Below are 18555 nucleotides of genomic sequence, written 5' to 3'. Positions count from 1 at the left end.
TTCCCCTCTTTTTCACTCCCTCCTGTTTCATACTGCATTCAAGAAGTCACACAGTCAAGCTCCCTGCCCTCTTCTGCACTTACCCCTCCTTTTCTTTTTTTTTTTAGTTCTACTCTTTACAGTACTTTAATCCCACCCACCCCCCAAAGTTTACTTAAAAATTTACCACAGTTTCTGACTGTGCAAATCATTGTTTTGCTCCATTTTGTTGTACATTAAAACTCTTATCACTTGGGTTTGGAGAGAACTGAAAAAATCTCTTATCTGTGTTTGAATGGTGGTTAGCACAATGGAGACCTTCAGATGGGACCTCACACAGCAGGGCACTGTAAACTTCAACAGTTTTTCTTAAATACTGAGCATACAATATATCTTCTGTACACACCTTGAAAAATATTACATATATGCATACTTATATAAATTTCTCAAACACTTCTTTTATATGAATGTTATTCAAATACAAGTAACTTTTTCCATGTAAAATACACTTGTCCTGTTCAGTTTCATTATTTGACATTGAGCTTTTCAGAGTGCATTATATGGATTTTCCCCACAATAGGAAGAAATAGGAAAAAAATGTGTAAGATTTTAAATGCTTTAGGCATCAAAGCAGAAAAACTCTCAATTTTCCTTGGTAGCACATTTCAGTATCCAATCTGAACTGAGAGAAACAGAAATGAGGAAAATTTCTACTGATGGCAATTATGCTTCTAGGCTGAAAAGAAATTAATTAGAAAGCAATAAAACATTTGCACTGAAGCAATATAACATATAATTTTGTTCAGGAAAATTGTTTTGTTTCAAAATAAGGTCGCATGTTCAAAGGTGAAAAAACCTCATGATGAAATATGCAAACACTATCTGTGACAAAAGCAAAGGTATCTTGCAACATTTCAGCAACCTTTCACAAACTGCTGTAAGGACTCCCCACAAATGCAAGTATGGCTCATGTCCGTTCCTGAAAAGCTGAAAAGTAAGGAATTAATGTATTAAGCAGGTTCCAGTAAGCAGAAAAGAAAAGCATCAGTACAACCTGAAAAGGATCTTTGCTTAAAAAAAAAAAGTTTAGTAAATGTTCACAGAAAAAAGATAATTGACCATTTTCTTCATTCCACAGAATATCGTTGATGACGCAACTTCAACAGGATCTTCAAATGATTAAACTGTAATACATAAATATTATGTACATTTAAATAGTAATGTGAGAGAGAAAAAAATCTAGTTCCTACCAGTTTGGCTGAGTTGTGATGTGCTACGGCTTTTTCTTGATAGCCCCACGATGGCGACCATCTTTGCACCAATGCTGGAGCGCCTCTTTTTGCTGCCACCACCAACAGTGCCCACTGCTGTGTCCGACTGGCTGCCGTCGTTCTTCTCCAGCGTGTACATCTCCCCGCTGATGCTGGTGCTCTTTGTCATGTTCTTTCCTGAGACGGCCATCTGTCTGCTTTGCATTTTGGATGTAAAGACACTGTCAGCCAGTTGACGGATAAACAGTGAAGACAAAGAGTAAAAAGGGGAAGACAGAAAAGGACAGGTTTCAGATGGAAGGTTTTGGGAGACTGGAGGGTAAAAGCAGCTAATCACACAGGTACGGCTTGGTTTTGAGAGGTAAAAGGAGAAACTTTTCTAGCTTCTTGGTTGGTCCACTATTAATTTTCTCTGTTTCTGAATTTCGAGTTCTTTTACTCAGAGTTTGGATTAGAACTAAGGAGACGCCAGGCTTGTCTTCTTTACTGATGTTTATTATTTCTTATCTTTAGCACAGCTGCACAGGTTGTGCTTTCTAGTTGGCAGGGTAGAAAATGGCCCCAAGTTCTAACTTTCAAGGCCTTTTAAAGTCCAGATCAACCAATTATGAAATACCAAGTAATATGTTTTTACTTATAGCCCAATTACTAACTTTTCATGTCCTGCAGTGCGGGACTTCTGGACCAATACCATAACGCCTAGATTTATGAAGAAGAAGGAGAAAGAAGAAGACATAAATCCGCACCCAAAATCCTCCATATTGTAACCTATTATAACCTATATCCCCTAAACCTAATTTTCTACATTTCCACATATTTCACCCAGTGATATAACTTTTAATTACAAAGCAACTACCTCGGTGTTATCACACAATTTAGGAAGCTTTTCCCAGGGTTTTGGATCGAATACAGTGTACTTCTGAGGATCACTGCCTCTCAGCACTGAAAGGCTGAAATTCCCAGAACCCAGGGTTCCAACAGCCCACTGTACAAATACTTGACTCATCAAATTTTGTTTTAAATAACAAGCTCTTACTTACTGATTGACTTAAAACTTATTACCAGCAAAAGCATACCAAAGATTTAATACATCCATATATCATATAATCGCTTTTTTGTTTGGAAAATTTAAATTCTGCAGTCAGTGCTCTGCCCCTCTTCTTCTCATATATATTCACACAAATAACCTATATTCCTCTGGGAAACAGACACTTGATTCATTACTGAGTGGAAAAGAATATCCGTTTGAAGCCTAGTTTTGGTTACTAAACATTCAGATATTTCAAGGATTTTTTCAGTAATCTGGTTAAGCTCAGTCATCATACTGTAATGAACACCCATAGGTTTTTTCTTCATCTCTGGATCAACAAATACAGGTACTACATATGCATTTCATACAACACTTGGCTGTTCCGTGACATAGATCATCATTACTGATAAAATGGAATTCAATTCTAAAGCATCTTTTGTACTCATTTAGAGGCTGTGTAAATGTGCTCTGTGCGGCTGCATCTAAACTATTTGCTGCAGCATTTCACGTGTCCCAGGGGAACCTCATCTACCAGTGGTCCAGGCTAAGGGACCTTTCCTTTCCATAGAAATGGCAGTCTACACTGATGACAACAGTACTTATCCAAATTTTGCTCTGACATCTAATTGGTAGGTGTCTAAACAAATATCCAGAACTGGAAGCTCTAGGGTACATGCGGGCCTGAGAATATATACAGAATTTTCTCTTTCAATTAAGTCCTTGCACAGAACTTAGCAAAATAATTTTTATTATTCTTTTCACTACAGTGCATTTCACCAAAAAGTACCCATGAGATGTCATTTTAAACAATCCACAAAACAGGGGAATATTCCTGGAACCCAGGCGAAATGATTTTTGTGTTAAATCACCAATTTATAAGGCTAAAAATGAATATTTTTGCTTTTTAAACAGATTTTCAAAAACATGCAAAGGCATGCTCTGTTGCTAGAGCTGTAGTGCTCAGAAAATGGCTCTAGAGCAAATTTTTCTGAGTATAGCCTCACTCCTTTTCCCTTACCTATAATGGCCTGAAATCTATTTCATAAAAGGAACGTATTGTTTCTTTATGAAGTTTTTTGCAATACATATTCTGTCAATAACTTATCTATGGAATTAATGCACTCAAAAGTAAACGAAGACTTGTAGTTTAGCCACAATCCAGAGGGAAAACTAAGAACTGGTTCATAGCAGAAGTAGACCTTTACCACTGAAAAATAGAGTGTACTTCTCAGAGAAGTTACAAGGAAAAATACAAAGGAGTGTTTGGATCAACAGATGGAGAAGCACAAAACAAAGCTGAGGGAGAGCCATAGTGGCCTTGACTGGACACACAATCACGAAAGACTGAACACAGTGGTAACCTGAAAGCTTTTTTCTTACCCTCTTTTAGCTCTCTTTGTTGTTATATGTTAGTAGACACTGACTCTCACTGCTACATTTATCACCAAGGGAGGAGTGGGATAGGATGTGGGTAAAGAGGAGGGCAGGGAAACAGTAAAAGAGAATTTGTATTTCTGTGTCTTATTAGCACTATGTTAACTTACTTGTTAACATGTTAACTTACTTGTTAGATGATAACATCACATGTATTTTTTATCAAACTAACACCTCTAAGAATTCAGTCACAGAAAACAGACGACACAGAAACTGGTTCTCAGTTTCAACATTATCTTGAATGTAAAAATAAAAGAGGCCTAGAAAAAACATTGCTGGGAAAAGCTAGTATCTTCAACTTTATCTTAAGCAAAATTTTACTAAGAATCAGAATAGAGCCCCTTATCCAGTAATGCTATTTTTAATCCAGGTTCTCAAAGGAAATAGGATTAATGTGAGTGTGTTTTCAGTCAGGTCTCTCTCTTCTCAATATTTTTTTTAAATCAGATCAAATTTGACAGAGCAGTAGGAAATGAAAGCTATTTAGTTTCTAAAACTGTTTTGAAAACAGATCCCTGGAGAGAGATCTTATGGATGCCTCTTTGGGGAAAGATTGCAGAAGTCATCATTATTGAATCTCTCCTAATTTGCATATACAGGCTGATGGGGAAAGTAAGTTTTTCACTGCTTGCAGACCAACCTATTTAAGTGATCCATTTTTTAAAAATAATATCCAGAAAATCAGTGAGTTCCTGTCATATGGAAAATAGTAATTAATGCATTGTTTTATAAGTGATATTACCATTCAATAAAGGTCCTGTGTAATCAGTGGAAACAGAAATATTCTGCATTTTAATATAAAAGTTAAACTGAAGAGGAAGTCATAATTTCCTGAGTTTAATGTGCCTTTGAAGTGCTTTTTGTGTCCTTTCCAAGATGTATAATTCTATTTAAGTGGAATGGATTACAATAGTTGCCCTTATTAAATAAATCCATGTGTTTAAAGAGGTTGGTCACTATAGTTTCACTGTGCAGTTAGCTATGAAAGTACTATGAATTACTAAAGTTTGCTTCTTGGCTGCTGTCTAAAGGCTTCTGTATCACAAAATGTTTTGCTGTGTACTCCTGCCAATAATGATGTAGACTTCAGTCAGACACCTTTTCTTGGCCCATTTTTTGACAAAGGTTGGAAGGGGAATTCAAATAAGGAGAAAGGGATTTAGATATGAGTGGATATACCAAATACTAGTACAAATGGCTGATACTAAAATTCATTCACAAATCTCTATTATTTTTCCAAGTAGAGCTCTAAAACTATTTGCTTCAATTAAAGGTTTGGGTTTTTCCCTCCTTCTCTGAAAGCAGCAGAGAAGACATCTTTGTTACAGTCCTAACGACAAACAGCCCTTGGAGAGAGCCATCCCATAGCAGGGATTTTGTTTTTTCTCAATTCCTCTCTTAGCAAAAAAGCTTTGAGAACTACATACTAGGAGAGTTCTGAGTGGTATATAGTGCCTCATAGTAAACCTAGAGTGGTCATGAGCACTTCTTTCATCAGCACTCTGAATCCTTTCTGGCCATCCAAACCCTCATTCACTAATTATTCTTGGTAGATGCCTGATATCCTCCCCAGTAGAAACCATCCTTCTACCCAGCCTGCTGTTTGACAGTGCCACAAATGGATCATTCTCAGAAAAACTGGGTGTTGTATGTCAGATTTGGTTCCTTTCTGAGATAATAGAAAGGTTGACTGAAAAGTAGAATTTAGAGAGTAAATCATACAACCTTCTGCCTTAACAGGAAACAGAAATTACTGGAAGTTTTCTTTACATGTACATATACACAAACATAATCTCACACACATCCAGTTAAATATGTTCAACAATATTGTAAAACAGACATTATATAAAAGTAATTTATGAAATTGTATGAGTCAATGAATATGCAGTAAAAACAGGGTTCTCAAGGTGTCTTATAATAATCTTAAAAATATCCTCAGCAAAGAGAATATACAGCTGGATGCTGGGGGGATGGAGAATAAAATAAAGGGGGAAATAAAATAATTATCCTAATCCAAATAATATGTGCATAATGACATAATAATACCATTATTAGAACCAAAACAAGAACAAAATCAGCACACAACCCCAGCTGTGTGTCAGCCCACACCCTACAGCAAAAGCAGAGTGAAGGTGGCAGCCAGGCAATTGTCTTTGGCTTAATAGGACCAAACTATCAACAAGAGCAGGATGATGGGCAAAGCTCACACAGGAACATTGCTTCCTGCATTATCCCAAAATCCAGGAAACCTCTTCAGGAAACCAAGAGCTGCAGACAGGTCTCAGTGTAAGTAACTTTTCAGACACTTCAGTTTTCCAGTGAAAAAAGAAAACGGAAAGATGGATAAATTTTAGAGGAATAAGTTCTCAAAGCTAAAGCAGAAAGTTCTTTAAAAACACAAGTGAAAAACAAGACAATAGAAAAGAAATTACAGTAAGATATCTATATATATTTGTAATTTAAAACCAAAGGTGGAGTATGAGAGCCCTAGTCACTAAATAGTATTCTTAAAAAGATACCATGTTAGCCAACTGAGGGGAGTCAGACTGACAGATACCTATGATGTCAAAGGTATTCTAAGTTTGTTAATGATACTAAATTAGGAGAAGCTCCTTACTCCCTTGAATGCAGAGAGGCTCAGCAGAGAGACTTTGACAAATTAGAGTCCTGGGAAATCACCAGCCATATGAAGTTTGACAAAGACCAGTGCTGGATTCTGCACCTGGGATGGGGGATGTACATACAGACTGGGGAAGGAGAGTCTGGAGACCAGTGCCTCAAAAAGGGACCTGGGAGTCACTGGCAAGGGAAATATGAGTCAGCAGTGCCCTGGCAGCCAGCAGGGCCACCCATGTCCTGGGGGGCATCAGGCACAGCATCACCAGCCGGGCAAGGGAGGGGATTGTCCCACTCTGCTCTGCACTGGGGTGTACCTCAAGTCCTGGAGGCAGTTTTGGGCATCACAATATAAGAAAAGTATTAAGGTCTGAGAGAGTGCACAAAGAAGAGCAACAAAGATGGTGAAAGGCCTTGAGGGGAAGCTGTATGAGGAGCAGATTAGGTTACTTGGTCTGTTCACTCTGGAGAAGAGACTGAGGGGAGACCTCATTGCAGTTACAACTTCCTCATGAGGGGAAGAGGAGGTGCAGGCTCTGATCTCTGCTCTGTGGTGCCCAGCGACAGGATCCAAGGAAAAGGACTGAAGCTGTGTCAGGGGAAGTTAGGTTGGATATCAGAAAAAGGTTCTTCACCCAGAGGGTGTTTGGGCACTGGAACAGCTCCCCAGAGAAGTGGTCACACCATCAAGCCTGACAGAGTTCAAGATGTGTTTGGACAACGCTCTCAGACACATGATGTGATTCTTGGGGCTGTCCTGTGCAGGGCCAAGAGCTGGACTTCGATGATCTTTGTGGGTCCCTTCCATTTCAGGAGATTCTGTGATTCTGTGAAATTTAATATGGTCCTTGTAGCCAATGAAGAGACCTGTGCCACACTTATAGCAGTTAATCAAATGTGTCAGGCCTGTTTTCTGACCTTGACGGCCTCTGTACGCACAGCAGGCTAGCTTACACCAGCTTACACCCTTTCCAAACCAGGGTTTTCTCACGCATCCTGCCTAGAGAAAACTGACCCCAACCCATGCTATCTCCTGAATTGTCCCTGATCTGAATCAGGGGCACCTTATCAGTGTGTCCAGCACAAAGTTATGCCAAAGAGAACACAAGCTGTTTAAACCATGTGGATGATCAAGACTGTGTCCTGGCCCTATCTCGCTTACTGGTCTAGACTTAGCCTTAAATTCCTTGAGGAGATCAGAAACCTGAGATTGTTTTCAAATTCTGATATTCATCAGCCCAATTCTTGCTCATAAGCTTTTTCTGAATGCTTTTAAAGAAAAACAGTAAGCAACTATAAAACTGCTATTCAAACACGGCCTTCTGGAAATGCAATGTTAAGGTTTTGGATTTCTTAAAGGCATTAATCTTCACTCTCTTTGCAGAGACTCACCTGTTTTCAAAACGTAGAGTTTAATTACTCTCTGGAAAAAAAGATACTTTCAAAGTCTTCCAGACTCCTACTACAGCAGATAATCAGAAATGATCTGGTTTTTCTCTCCAGTTCATCAATATTTGTACTGAATTACAGAAAGATTACAAAACATTGCCAGAGAAACTTCCCAAAAACAATGATTAGAATTGGCTACTTGGAAAAAAATCCTTTCTGCAATTGTTGCATGGCCAGAGGGGAATTCCATAAAGTGCCTAAGGAAATCCTCATAGAAGAGAAGCAGACAAGGTCTCACAAGAAGATTTTTGATTTAGTCTTAGTATCTCCTGCTTTAGGCAGACCATTTCCTTGACATCTGACCAAGAAGGAAAGAAACTGTTTGCGAGGTTTGGGTTAAGGAGAGGGAAGATTTCACAGTGCAAAAGGATCCTGCCCTAAAGGCAGTGAAACTGATTTGAAGCCACTTTACCTGGGACAGTGTATGGGTTGTAACTCTTGCACTGGGTAAGATGGACTGCACTGTGGGCAAATGTTCTAGATCCTAAACAGCTTCCAGATAAAAACTTGGTTTACTCAATATCTTTGGATGTTAGGTAGTAAAAAACAAGTCAGAAACTTCATCCAACCTCTCTCAGTTTCTGATGGATTTGAAAGCATTTAATAATCTTACAAGAAAATACTAATTTTAGAGCTAATTGATACTATTTTTGGCTGTTATATTTTCCAGTAAGCAGGTACAGACACAGTAAATGCTCATTGTAACATATGTACTAAATGGAAAATCTCATCCTGTTGCCATAGGTAAAAAACTGCAGTCTTTGGCTGGAGGTTTTTTTTTTTAGTTGCAGACTTGGAAGGCATCTTGGTCAGATTTTTGTCTACAGAAACAGAAGTCTTTTCTAAAAACTGGGTGATTAGTACAGTAAGTGCCAAATTTTATCAGGAATCCTTTGTTTAGGCCAGAAAACCAAAAAACCCACCCCAAAACACAAACTGAAAACACCACTCTGATATCACAATCCATCTGCCAGCTCAAAATAAGTCCCAGTGACAGGAACCCCAGCCCTTAGCTTCCTCTTCCCTCTTCACTAACCTGGTAAGTTCTACAGTAGTAACATAGTGCTAAAGATTTATAAAACTGTCTTTTAAATCAGGCCCTGGCTCTGAACCACACCAGTCTATGGCAGAAAGCAGCACAGGGAGCAGTACAGAATCCTTATACCCAGTGACTTTGTAATGACTAACAAATTACAAAGAGTATCACTTATTCTACAAAGACTAAGTAAAGATGTAACAGATGTTATCTGTTTCCATGACTGATAGACTAAAATTATTACGAAAAACTTTTTTTTTTTTTTTTCACTAATCAATTAATGCACTTTGCTTAAACCAATGTTATGAAGTACGGCATTTTTCCAATGTTGTTAATACTTTTAAATGTGAAGGAGAAGGTATCAATAAATTCCATTGTACTGTATATTGTGGGTAGGATTTTTGAGGATGTTGTTTGTATTTTTCAGTCGTCTTTACAGCAGTATTGGAAATGACAATTTGTAATCTCATTGCTCTGCTACAAGCATATATATCAGAGAATCATATTTACACAAGTCATTTGGCAGACCTTGCAGGTTTCTTTATTTCTTTATTTCAAAGTCAAAGCAAAATTAATATTACTGATTTCCAGCTTAGTTCTCTGGTAATGATCCCTAATGAAAATAAGGCATCCATAATAGTGAAAATCAACGTTGCCATGTGTGTAGTACTGCTGTGGGCTGTGATGTCCTAAGGAAAGGATTTTAACAAACTTTCAATTGTTGTAATAGATATTTTCTAATACATGCCTCCTGTGAGACTGGAAGACCCACTGAAGACTTTGTTTACTGCTTTTTACATGCAAGAGATGAATTTTAATGCCATTCTTAATTGATCTTTTAACTCAATCAGAGAGGCTCTTATTTCATTAATTTACTGGAGAAATTTAACAAAAACAGCATTATGGGGACAGCTGTGATGTAGGAAATAACATTTCCATGGGAACAATGCTTCCGGCCAGTGCACGTACTCCTCTGCCAATTCACATCAAAGAGAGACACTGCAGGTTCAAAATTATAATGACTTAGTCTCTGGAGACCCACTTGGTCAAAAATTATTCCATTAACTTATTGGTGGTATAAATCTCTAATAGCTAATGGACTGACTTAATAATTAGGTTTATTTTATTGAAATTATAACAAGAAAGTTGTGGGGGGAAATAGAGCAGTGTTTATAATCTATTTTGTTATATATATTACTATTCAAAGAAGACTTGTGACCACATCTCAAAATATGAGTAGCAATATTTTGATATGAAATGTCAAGGGTCTCTTTCTTTACAAATCAGGAATACCTCACCTCCTACAGTACATAGGTTGACTTGAGCTGGATCTCCCCCTCTCTGGTAAATATAAAGCTGTCCACACTACTTTATTATTATAAATTAATAGAAGTATAACCTATTCCATGACATGTCTAGCATACTTTTTTTCAAACAGGAACAAATTTCAAAATCATTTGAGGTCAGGCCATTAGATTATTTATGAAACGTTGCCACAACAAATGAGTGATGCAGAAAAAGCACTGTTATAGCTAGCTGTTACAAACACTAGCAGCTGAATTATACACAGAGCTTCAGAGATTTCTGATAAAATTTCTCACCTTCTCTGATGGAATAATAGGCTATTTTTTAAACTAAAAATACAGTTGATAATTTTAAAAATTTAAACTGAAATTACAATGAAGATTATATTAATATTCATCTAGTGTTGATAAATGTTCAAATTTTCCTTGACAAAGATATAGAAAAGCTTTATTACCCTGCTAACAGTAATGATTCTTTGATGAAATCCGTTTCTTTGATACAGTGAACTAAACCAGCCATTTACTCTGTGTGGATGCAAAAGAAGTCTAGCTAGAAAATTAGTTGAGGTATAGAAGTCTTGCATTAGTCAGCTGTCATATTCATTGGTAATAAAAGAAGTCCATATGAGCTATGACGGCTTGGCAATAAAGTACATTGCAGTCAAAGACCGAGTGAGTTTTGAATAACATCCAAATTCTTTGAGTTTAGAAACCATCTTCTTTAACCCAGCCTGGCAAAAAGCAGTTGTGTTTGTAAAAGCTGGGTAACAACCAGCTTGCTAAATTAAAACTGATCATGAGCAACCTGACTTAATCGAGAGTGTTCTCTTGCAGACATGCACCTTGCATGTACTCAGTCTGAAAGTTAAGTGCTGTGTGCCTGTTCCAACTTGCTGTTGAATTAAGTCTTCCAAAAGGGATGGAGGAGAGAGCCCAGTTTTCTGTATTAACACTGCTAAGTCACAGTCTGCACTGCAAACTTGCTTAGTGCTGCTCAGTGTTGTTTCTGGAAGTGCTGAATAGAGATCTATGAAATGAAAAGCAAGCAGTGAATTGTGAAACCAGACATTAAATCCAGTATGTGTCCCAGACCTAAAATCACTAGAGAAGTAATGTAAAATCGAATCAAGAAAGTGAGAAAAATTTCAGACTTGAAGGCTGAAATGCTCAAAAATATACAGAAGTAAGAGACACCATGTTTTGCCTGAGGGTAAGAAGTACCATGATTAATCATCTTGCTTAACTGAAATTGCTGTGAGGGAAATTTACTTATTTAGAAAACTCATTGACAGAAAACTTTGGAAGGTAGACATGGGGGAACTGGACAGGATGCACTACTGAGATTACATTAGGAGAAAAGTCACATAATACACAGAGGAGATCCAGATATCCTGAAAGGGCTTCATTTAAATAAATTGCTGTCAGCAATATGGATCTCACTATAGCTGCATCTATACTTCACTCATGAAAGACTGTATTGTTTTGATTAATACTGCACAAAGGAAATAGGCTCAGGTTCGTTTTAATGCTTATGTGCATGTATGTGGCAGTGGCTGTCTAAAGAATGAAACAACTCTAACATTTCCTTCATCCTTGTAAATTCGGGTTGCTTGAGGACTCCAAAAAATCAGGGTCAGAATAGACACTGCTAACATCTCCCAAACTCATAGCATGTCTCCGAATTGATCTTCTGGGACTGAGAACTAAACGGACATGAGCAAGAGATCTGAAGCCATAATTATTTCAACCAAAGAGATAATATCTGGGACATCATGATCTTGTTTGTCTGACTTCTATCACTTTGACAAAATGACTTTGAGTCACTTTTGGTCTCTGGAGGAAATTATAAAAGTGTACAGAAAACTTAAGAGCATCATAAAAGAAAATGTTAAAAAAGAAAATGCTGTAAGGAAAGATGTCTCACATCTTTCTGAACACAAGCCTGCAACCTTTGTTTTTCTGAGCTGGAGAAGGCAGGTCCATAACCGGCTGTCCCTCCTGAGGCAATGTGGACTTTGCACACCATGCAAGTTTGGAGCAACTCTCCTCTTGTTTACCTTGGGTCTCCATAGGAATCATGTTTATGTTATGGCTACTATTTGGGAAGTGCTGGGCTCTCCGTGGTATTTGTATGGAAATTTTATTTCCTGCTAGGGGCTACCTGATGACACATCTACCAGCTTGTTTAGGTAGCACCTTATGAACGCTAAGAGAAGTATGAACACCACACAGGTACAGTGAAATTACTGAAAATGTTCAGATGTTTGGTCAAAATCCATTAAAATCAGATATGTGGGCAATGCCCAACCACTGGAGCATCATCTTTCCATAGCCATTAAGCACACAATAGTGAGACCAGCACTGGGCCCCTTATCTTTAGTTAAAGCAAAGTACTTGCCAGATGGGTCTGGCAATGTGTTTCAAAGGCAATGGCAAAAACCCAGCAACTACATTTTAGAAATACTTCTAAAAAGTAACTTGAAGGAGTTTATGTTTGTTTCTTGGAAGGCTAAGTGATAAACTTATTAATTATTTTTAATAATTTACATTTTTGGGAATATATATTAATTTTACAGAATCTTGTCACTCTTCTATTAAAATAATAGAAGAGGCAAAAAGAGTGAGAACATACATCACTAAGACAGAGCCATATCTGTCAAATCATAATGTCCAAGAAAGAAAAGCCTTACAAGCTTCACTATTCAATCCCTTGTTTTTATAAGTTTCTACCTCACTTCTAGTTTTTGGTGTTGCTATTCTTGTCAACAGATCTGTCGTGCTCAGTCCTGTACAAATAAAGATTAAAAAGTCTGTCTTTTGAAAATCTTATGATTCAATCTAGTTTTAAATATTTTCAGAAAGTAAATCTTTTTGTAAAACACTTAAAAGTCCAAAAACTAATTTCAATATTTACATTTGCTTCAAACTGTCACTTTAATTTTTTCCTTCATCTCTGCTTCCCTACATGTCTACAGGGCTTTCTCCCTGCATCTCTTGTGGGTTTGTTTTGTTTTGTTTTGTTTAAACTACTGATGCACAGTTTTAAAATAAACTTTAGTAATAGGAGTGCATCGGTGCTTTATGGATCACAGGTCAGAGCTGGCTCAACAGAGGTTAAAGCTGCAGGCTGCATTCCATGGAGAGGGAAGCTGTTATTGCATTGCAGCCAAAGAAAAAATGTCTGAGTTCCCTGCTAGGCATCGTATGTCAAAGCTGCAGACGGTTTCAAACGCGGTATTTTTACTGTTCACCTGTTAATAACGTATACTTCCAGATTCATTAATTTATTATATCCCAGAGCATCAAAATGAATTTACTAACTGTAAAGGAGCCTATATATCTTTTGTATTTACTCCAAAGTAACAGGAAAAAACAGGTCTCCAAGGGTTTTGTAGATGGTGACAAATAATTTAGAAACAGGTACCTTTACTAGATTTCTTAAATTACTTGTATTCTCTTCTCAGTACAGATTTCACAACAAATGTATTTGTTCATATAATTCCTTTTGGAACCATTGACATTTTGCATATTTTTCCATAATATTTTTCCAGAAGCTACAGATAATTTTCTTCTGCATGTCATCTATGAAAATTTGAAAAACTAAATGGCCCAATTATTGTCCATGTGTGTTGGTAGAGACCCAGTAGCTCTATGAATTTATAGCTTTTGAATATTTGCCTTGCTGTAGAAAACTGAAGTTAAAAATCTTACATAAAAAAGTAGTGGCTTTGAATCTGTGCTTCAAAGAGGCAAGAGCTTGTCATAAACCTCTAACTCTACCCATCTCAGTAATACTAACAAAATCTTACTGAAAAAACCTTTATTTTAGGTCCTCTGATTTTAAAGACACAGACTGGCAATACAGAAGCAACTGTGCTTATCTAGTCATAAGTGTGCAGAAAAGTTATGTTAGAGAGACACAAAATAAAATTGCTGCTTCTTGTTCAAGGACCCAGTGCATCACACCTGCCCCAATTGCCTGGAAAATGCAATGTTTTGCAGCTGAAAAATGCTGGGGAACATTGTACTGCAACCTGCCATTCTCATCCCAGGAATGGCAATATCACTTTGTTGTCATGTTGAAAAAATTGTTAGACCAACATCTTCTGTTGAGAGCTGCAGGAAACTGCATGCTGGCATGCTTTCCCTGAAAAACTACATGAACATTGACATAACTGGACCCAAGCTCTCTCTCCTTCCATGGCAGAAATGGCACTGGGTGAACCTTATCTATCTACCTATCTATCTATCTATTGCTACTGGAAGCACAGACTGCCTGTACTGCAATTTTGCTAAAAGACTGATCATGCACTGGGGAAAGAGTCTCAGGCCCTGTTTTCTCTTCCAAACATATGGCCTGTTTGACTATAAAGGTTAGATACAATTAACTTCTTTCATCCAGTAAGGCAGTTGAAGCAATCGTTGTAATACTTTTGAAATAGCTTTAAGAGACCAAACAGTACATACACATTGAAAATGGATTCTTGGTGTTCATTATCTTTTGTACCATTTTTTATATTTTTACCAGAATAAACATTTTCAAAAACTTTACTGGCTTCCACCACTGTAAAGGAGCTTGCAAAGACTGCACTGGCATGCTTTTTCTTCCAGAAAAATACTGCATTTAACTGTTAATAGCTGCAGTCACAGTGGAAGGCTCATAAAACCTGAAATACTAAAATTACAATTTAATGAAAAAATAAGGAACAAATACTCATCAGCAATCAGTTCTAAAACCTACAAATTAAATTCTCTAAAGACTTTTTACTGAATGAACTAGAACTAGAAAGTGAATTTGAAATGAATCTTTATACCTAACAAAGGAAGGGGCACAAAAAGCATGAAGAACCTTTAGGAAGAGAAAAGGTTTTGTATCTGAAGAAATACATTACTTAAAGCTATATGTTGCACTCTGTTTCTTGAATTTTGAAGTGCTCTGCAAAATTACATCCCAGCTGAATTTTTCCACTACAAACTTTCCTTTCTTGGTTGTGTCATCTTCCTACTTAATCAGCTCTATTCCTTCTATTGTCTTTTAGAATTCACTTCCTTTCTTCAGATGGGACGTCACTGATTCCTTCCAAATACACAGCGAAACTTTGTGACTTGCACATGCTTTTATTTCACATCTCTGCCCTCTCTGTCCACCCACACAGATAACTGCTTTGTCCACTCTCTCACGATTTCAAATGACAGATACTGCAGTGCTTTTCTCCAGCCCTGGCAGTTTACGCAACAACCCCTTCCAGGATACTAGAGGAAAGGTAAGTTTTGTAGCCTTTCTATTTGGCTGTTTCATCTCCCTCCACACAGCAATAAAAAGTTACACTGTCTTTTACACAGTTGTACATAATTCATCCTAATTTCTTAGTATTTTAGCACTTGTTCCTTACCATATTTATCTTCTCTCATTCAAGACTGAAAGATAACTTCTCCTGATCATCAAACATGCCCTTCATCCACTTGATATATTTTTAGCAAGCACCTCCTGTTTTGTCTTCATTGTCTTGAATGCTTGAAAAGATCTCTCCAGAAACATTCAAAAAGATATCTTATTTTCTTTCCTCAAATCTCTTCTTAGCATTTATTCTCTGTTGTCAAGATGTCCCCAAAACAGTGTTGTATACATATCTCCCATCATGTGGAACATCTCTTTGTCCTGTGCTTCCCTCTCTGGACTCATATGTTATTTCATGATTTAGACTCCATGTGCTTGGAACAGAGGTTGTCTTTTTCTACTGTATTCCAATAGTGAAATCCTGCTCTGTGATTACATTTTCTGTGTATTCATACGGTAAAACAAAACCATTGTGACTATCAGAATTAATGCTTAGGATTGATACTTAGAAAAATGTTAAGAAAGGGTAAAATTTAGAACAGTCTTAAACAGAGTACCCTCAATAAAAAAGTATTAATTATCAAAGATTAAATCTAAGAAGGCTTTATTTTTGGCCCTGAGATTATCAGGGAGATGGAGTAAGAAATAATGTAAGTGAACTGTACATAATGAATACTTAACAGCAGACCTGGAGCCACCCTTTGTTTGCTAACATGTACTGCCAAGAAAAAACACAATTATGATTTCCCTATAGGTCAAGCATATGCCAAAGTTTAGTTTTACAAGGTTTAATGAAGGCAAAATCTGATGCTGCAACTATTTCTGCCAAGAAAGATTAATCGATTTAATGTGCTCCAGTGCTCCAAAAGCTAACGCCTTTTATTGTGCCAAGGTACTTTAAAATAGGCATAGGATGCATTAGAGATGGATGTCTGGGTCCACAGTCATTTCAACCCACCCATGATCTCAGCAGATTGAAGACCTTAGTGGGACTATTACCGTTTCTCAGAAAGTATATAAACACAGTAACATCAAGAGGTATGAGGTACCCTTAACAAGGTAATTTTTGATGATGGAGTGATTGTGAGCAGCCCCTGCATTCCAGTGTGCACAGAGGAAAGGTGACTGCTCTCCAACCAAAGATGCACCTCTGAAGTAAAAATACATGTTGAAAATTCCCATCTGCGATATAGCTTTTCTTGACACCCAAGATCTCAAGAACTAGATGATAGTTTACTACTATTCTATCAAGGAAGAGTTGGCCACCTTTGTTCTGCTCTTAAATACCTATTGATATGTTTAATTGATATGTTTGGTTGCTTTTAATATTTGTGGTATGTCTGAACACATTCTTTTTTGGAAGCTGAAGGCATTACCTTATCTTATAAATTGCCAAGAATAAATTATTTTATAAATTGCCCGAGAAACGAGCAGAAGGCACTGGGTTTGCAAAAGTGCTGGCAATTGATCCTGCCTTCGGGGTTGTCCACTGAATACACAAGTCATAATATTTCAATATGTTAATGATACACAACTATGTGTGTATATAAATGTGTACAGATACCTATACCTGCTCCTATCCAGGAATCAATCTGGCTTTTCTGTTTGGTTCTTACCCTATAAAAATGTTTAGACAATACTAAAAAATGAGCACTGACTCTACCATGGGAAAGGAAGGTGAATATAAACTTTTCTGTGTATTCACAACTTGCATACTAAAAGTGGTCAAACTGTGCAAAGTGGGCAAATTAATATTAGAGACTGATTTCCATGAAGGGAGCCAAAATCTAACACAAACTGAAGTCACTGCACAGCAGTCACTTAATAACATCTTGTTTCTTTATCGAGTAGAAACTCCTGACTTGTGTCACTTCTTCCTGAAGGCAGAGAGCAGCTAGCAACCAGAAGAACAAGCTGGCACAGGAAACAAGGAGTTGTATCTCAAAGAGGATTTTACTTTCTATGGGGACAACATATTCGCTAAAGAGCAGCCTGAGTGAAGTCTAGAAACCAGGAACAGAGTCATGCTTTTGAAAGGCAGGACTTCCAGATCCATTAGACTGGGAAATTAGTGGGAAATGGAAGAGAAAAAGGTCTTTAAATAATCCTTTCGCACACTACCATACAGCAATCCCTGAAACACATCTGCCAAGGCACTCCTAAAGACAGCTGCTACTAATTGACTGTTTTTGCTAAACTCTAAAATGCATGAACATGAGTGAAGGAATGATGGCACAACATAGAAAGGCAGTAGTATGGCTAAAATAGTCTGTACCACCCAAGACTATACAGTAGAAATTTTGATTCTCTCTTTGTATTCCCTTGTTTTGAGCATGTCGTTTGTGTGAGGATATACAGGCTTGTACATGTGTAAGTTTGCAGCAAGGAAAGAAAATGGATTTCCATAGATTTCTGTGTGCTTGCTCTAATGTATATGAGCACAATTTTACAGGCAGAAGTTTTTTAGAGGTAGTGCAGAATTGGCAGACTAAAAGAAAATGTATTTTTCTGAGATTTTCTGCCATTCTTGTGTGACTTGAGAATGGCAAGAATATTCATCAAATCTGAAATTCATTTTTTTTAATGAAGAAAGAAGGAATATTCTATTTCTTTCAATGCAACATACATGGGTTTTGCAATACAAAATGTCAGACCTTTACATTGTTGTAAGGATTTGTGGCAAAATGCATGATTCTAGAATATTATCTGATAAAACCAGAGTCAGTTGTGCTACAATGTTTCTGGATACAACACAGCAGCTGAAGTGCATGACTCCTCCACAATACAGCAATCCTTGACAGTTATTAAAATGGAACAAAAAAAGAAAAAGGAAGACTCTTCTTCTTATCCACACTGATTGTCAATCAGTATGCACCACAAAGAGGACTGAAAAAAATATCTAAATTTTCTTCTTTGGTATGGCCGTAAATAAAAGAAAAGATAATTTTGATATTGCTGAGTTTTCACTCAAAACATTTTTCCATGAAATACTAATTCAAGTAGGGAATATAATAAAAAAGCTTACAATTTCTACTGTTTATTATAGTCAAACCCAAACTTCAGTCTAAACCAATTTTAAAAAATAATATGCTGCAGCT

At 37.1% G+C, this 18555-nt stretch overlaps 1 protein-coding gene across 49 annotated transcripts in view; it reads right to left on the bottom strand.

The window, feature by feature from the left end:
- RIMS2 (regulating synaptic membrane exocytosis 2) overlaps positions 1-18555 on the bottom strand; it is a 456084-nt gene that overhangs the window by 53926 nt on the left and 383603 nt on the right. For 34 of the 49 annotated variants that reach the window (XM_048329132.1, XM_048329133.1, XM_048329166.1 and 31 more), the window contains one exon: positions 1230-1471. The exons of 13 other annotated variants lie outside the window; for them this stretch is intronic. In XM_048329132.1, the coding sequence (XP_048185089.1) occupies positions 1230-1471 (242 nt within the window). The remainder of the gene's footprint in view (positions 1-1229; positions 1472-18555) is intronic. 2 more of the 49 variants (XM_048329178.1, XM_048329146.1) reach the window with 1 other exon arrangement.

Source organism: Corvus hawaiiensis, chromosome 26 (genome assembly GCF_020740725.1).
Source record: "Corvus hawaiiensis isolate bCorHaw1 chromosome 26, bCorHaw1.pri.cur, whole genome shotgun sequence".
NCBI classification, from domain to species: Eukaryota; Metazoa; Chordata; class Aves; order Passeriformes; family Corvidae; genus Corvus; species Corvus hawaiiensis.
The sequence above is the reverse complement of the archived record's forward strand: the minus strand, read 5'-3'. Positions and strand labels throughout refer to the sequence as shown.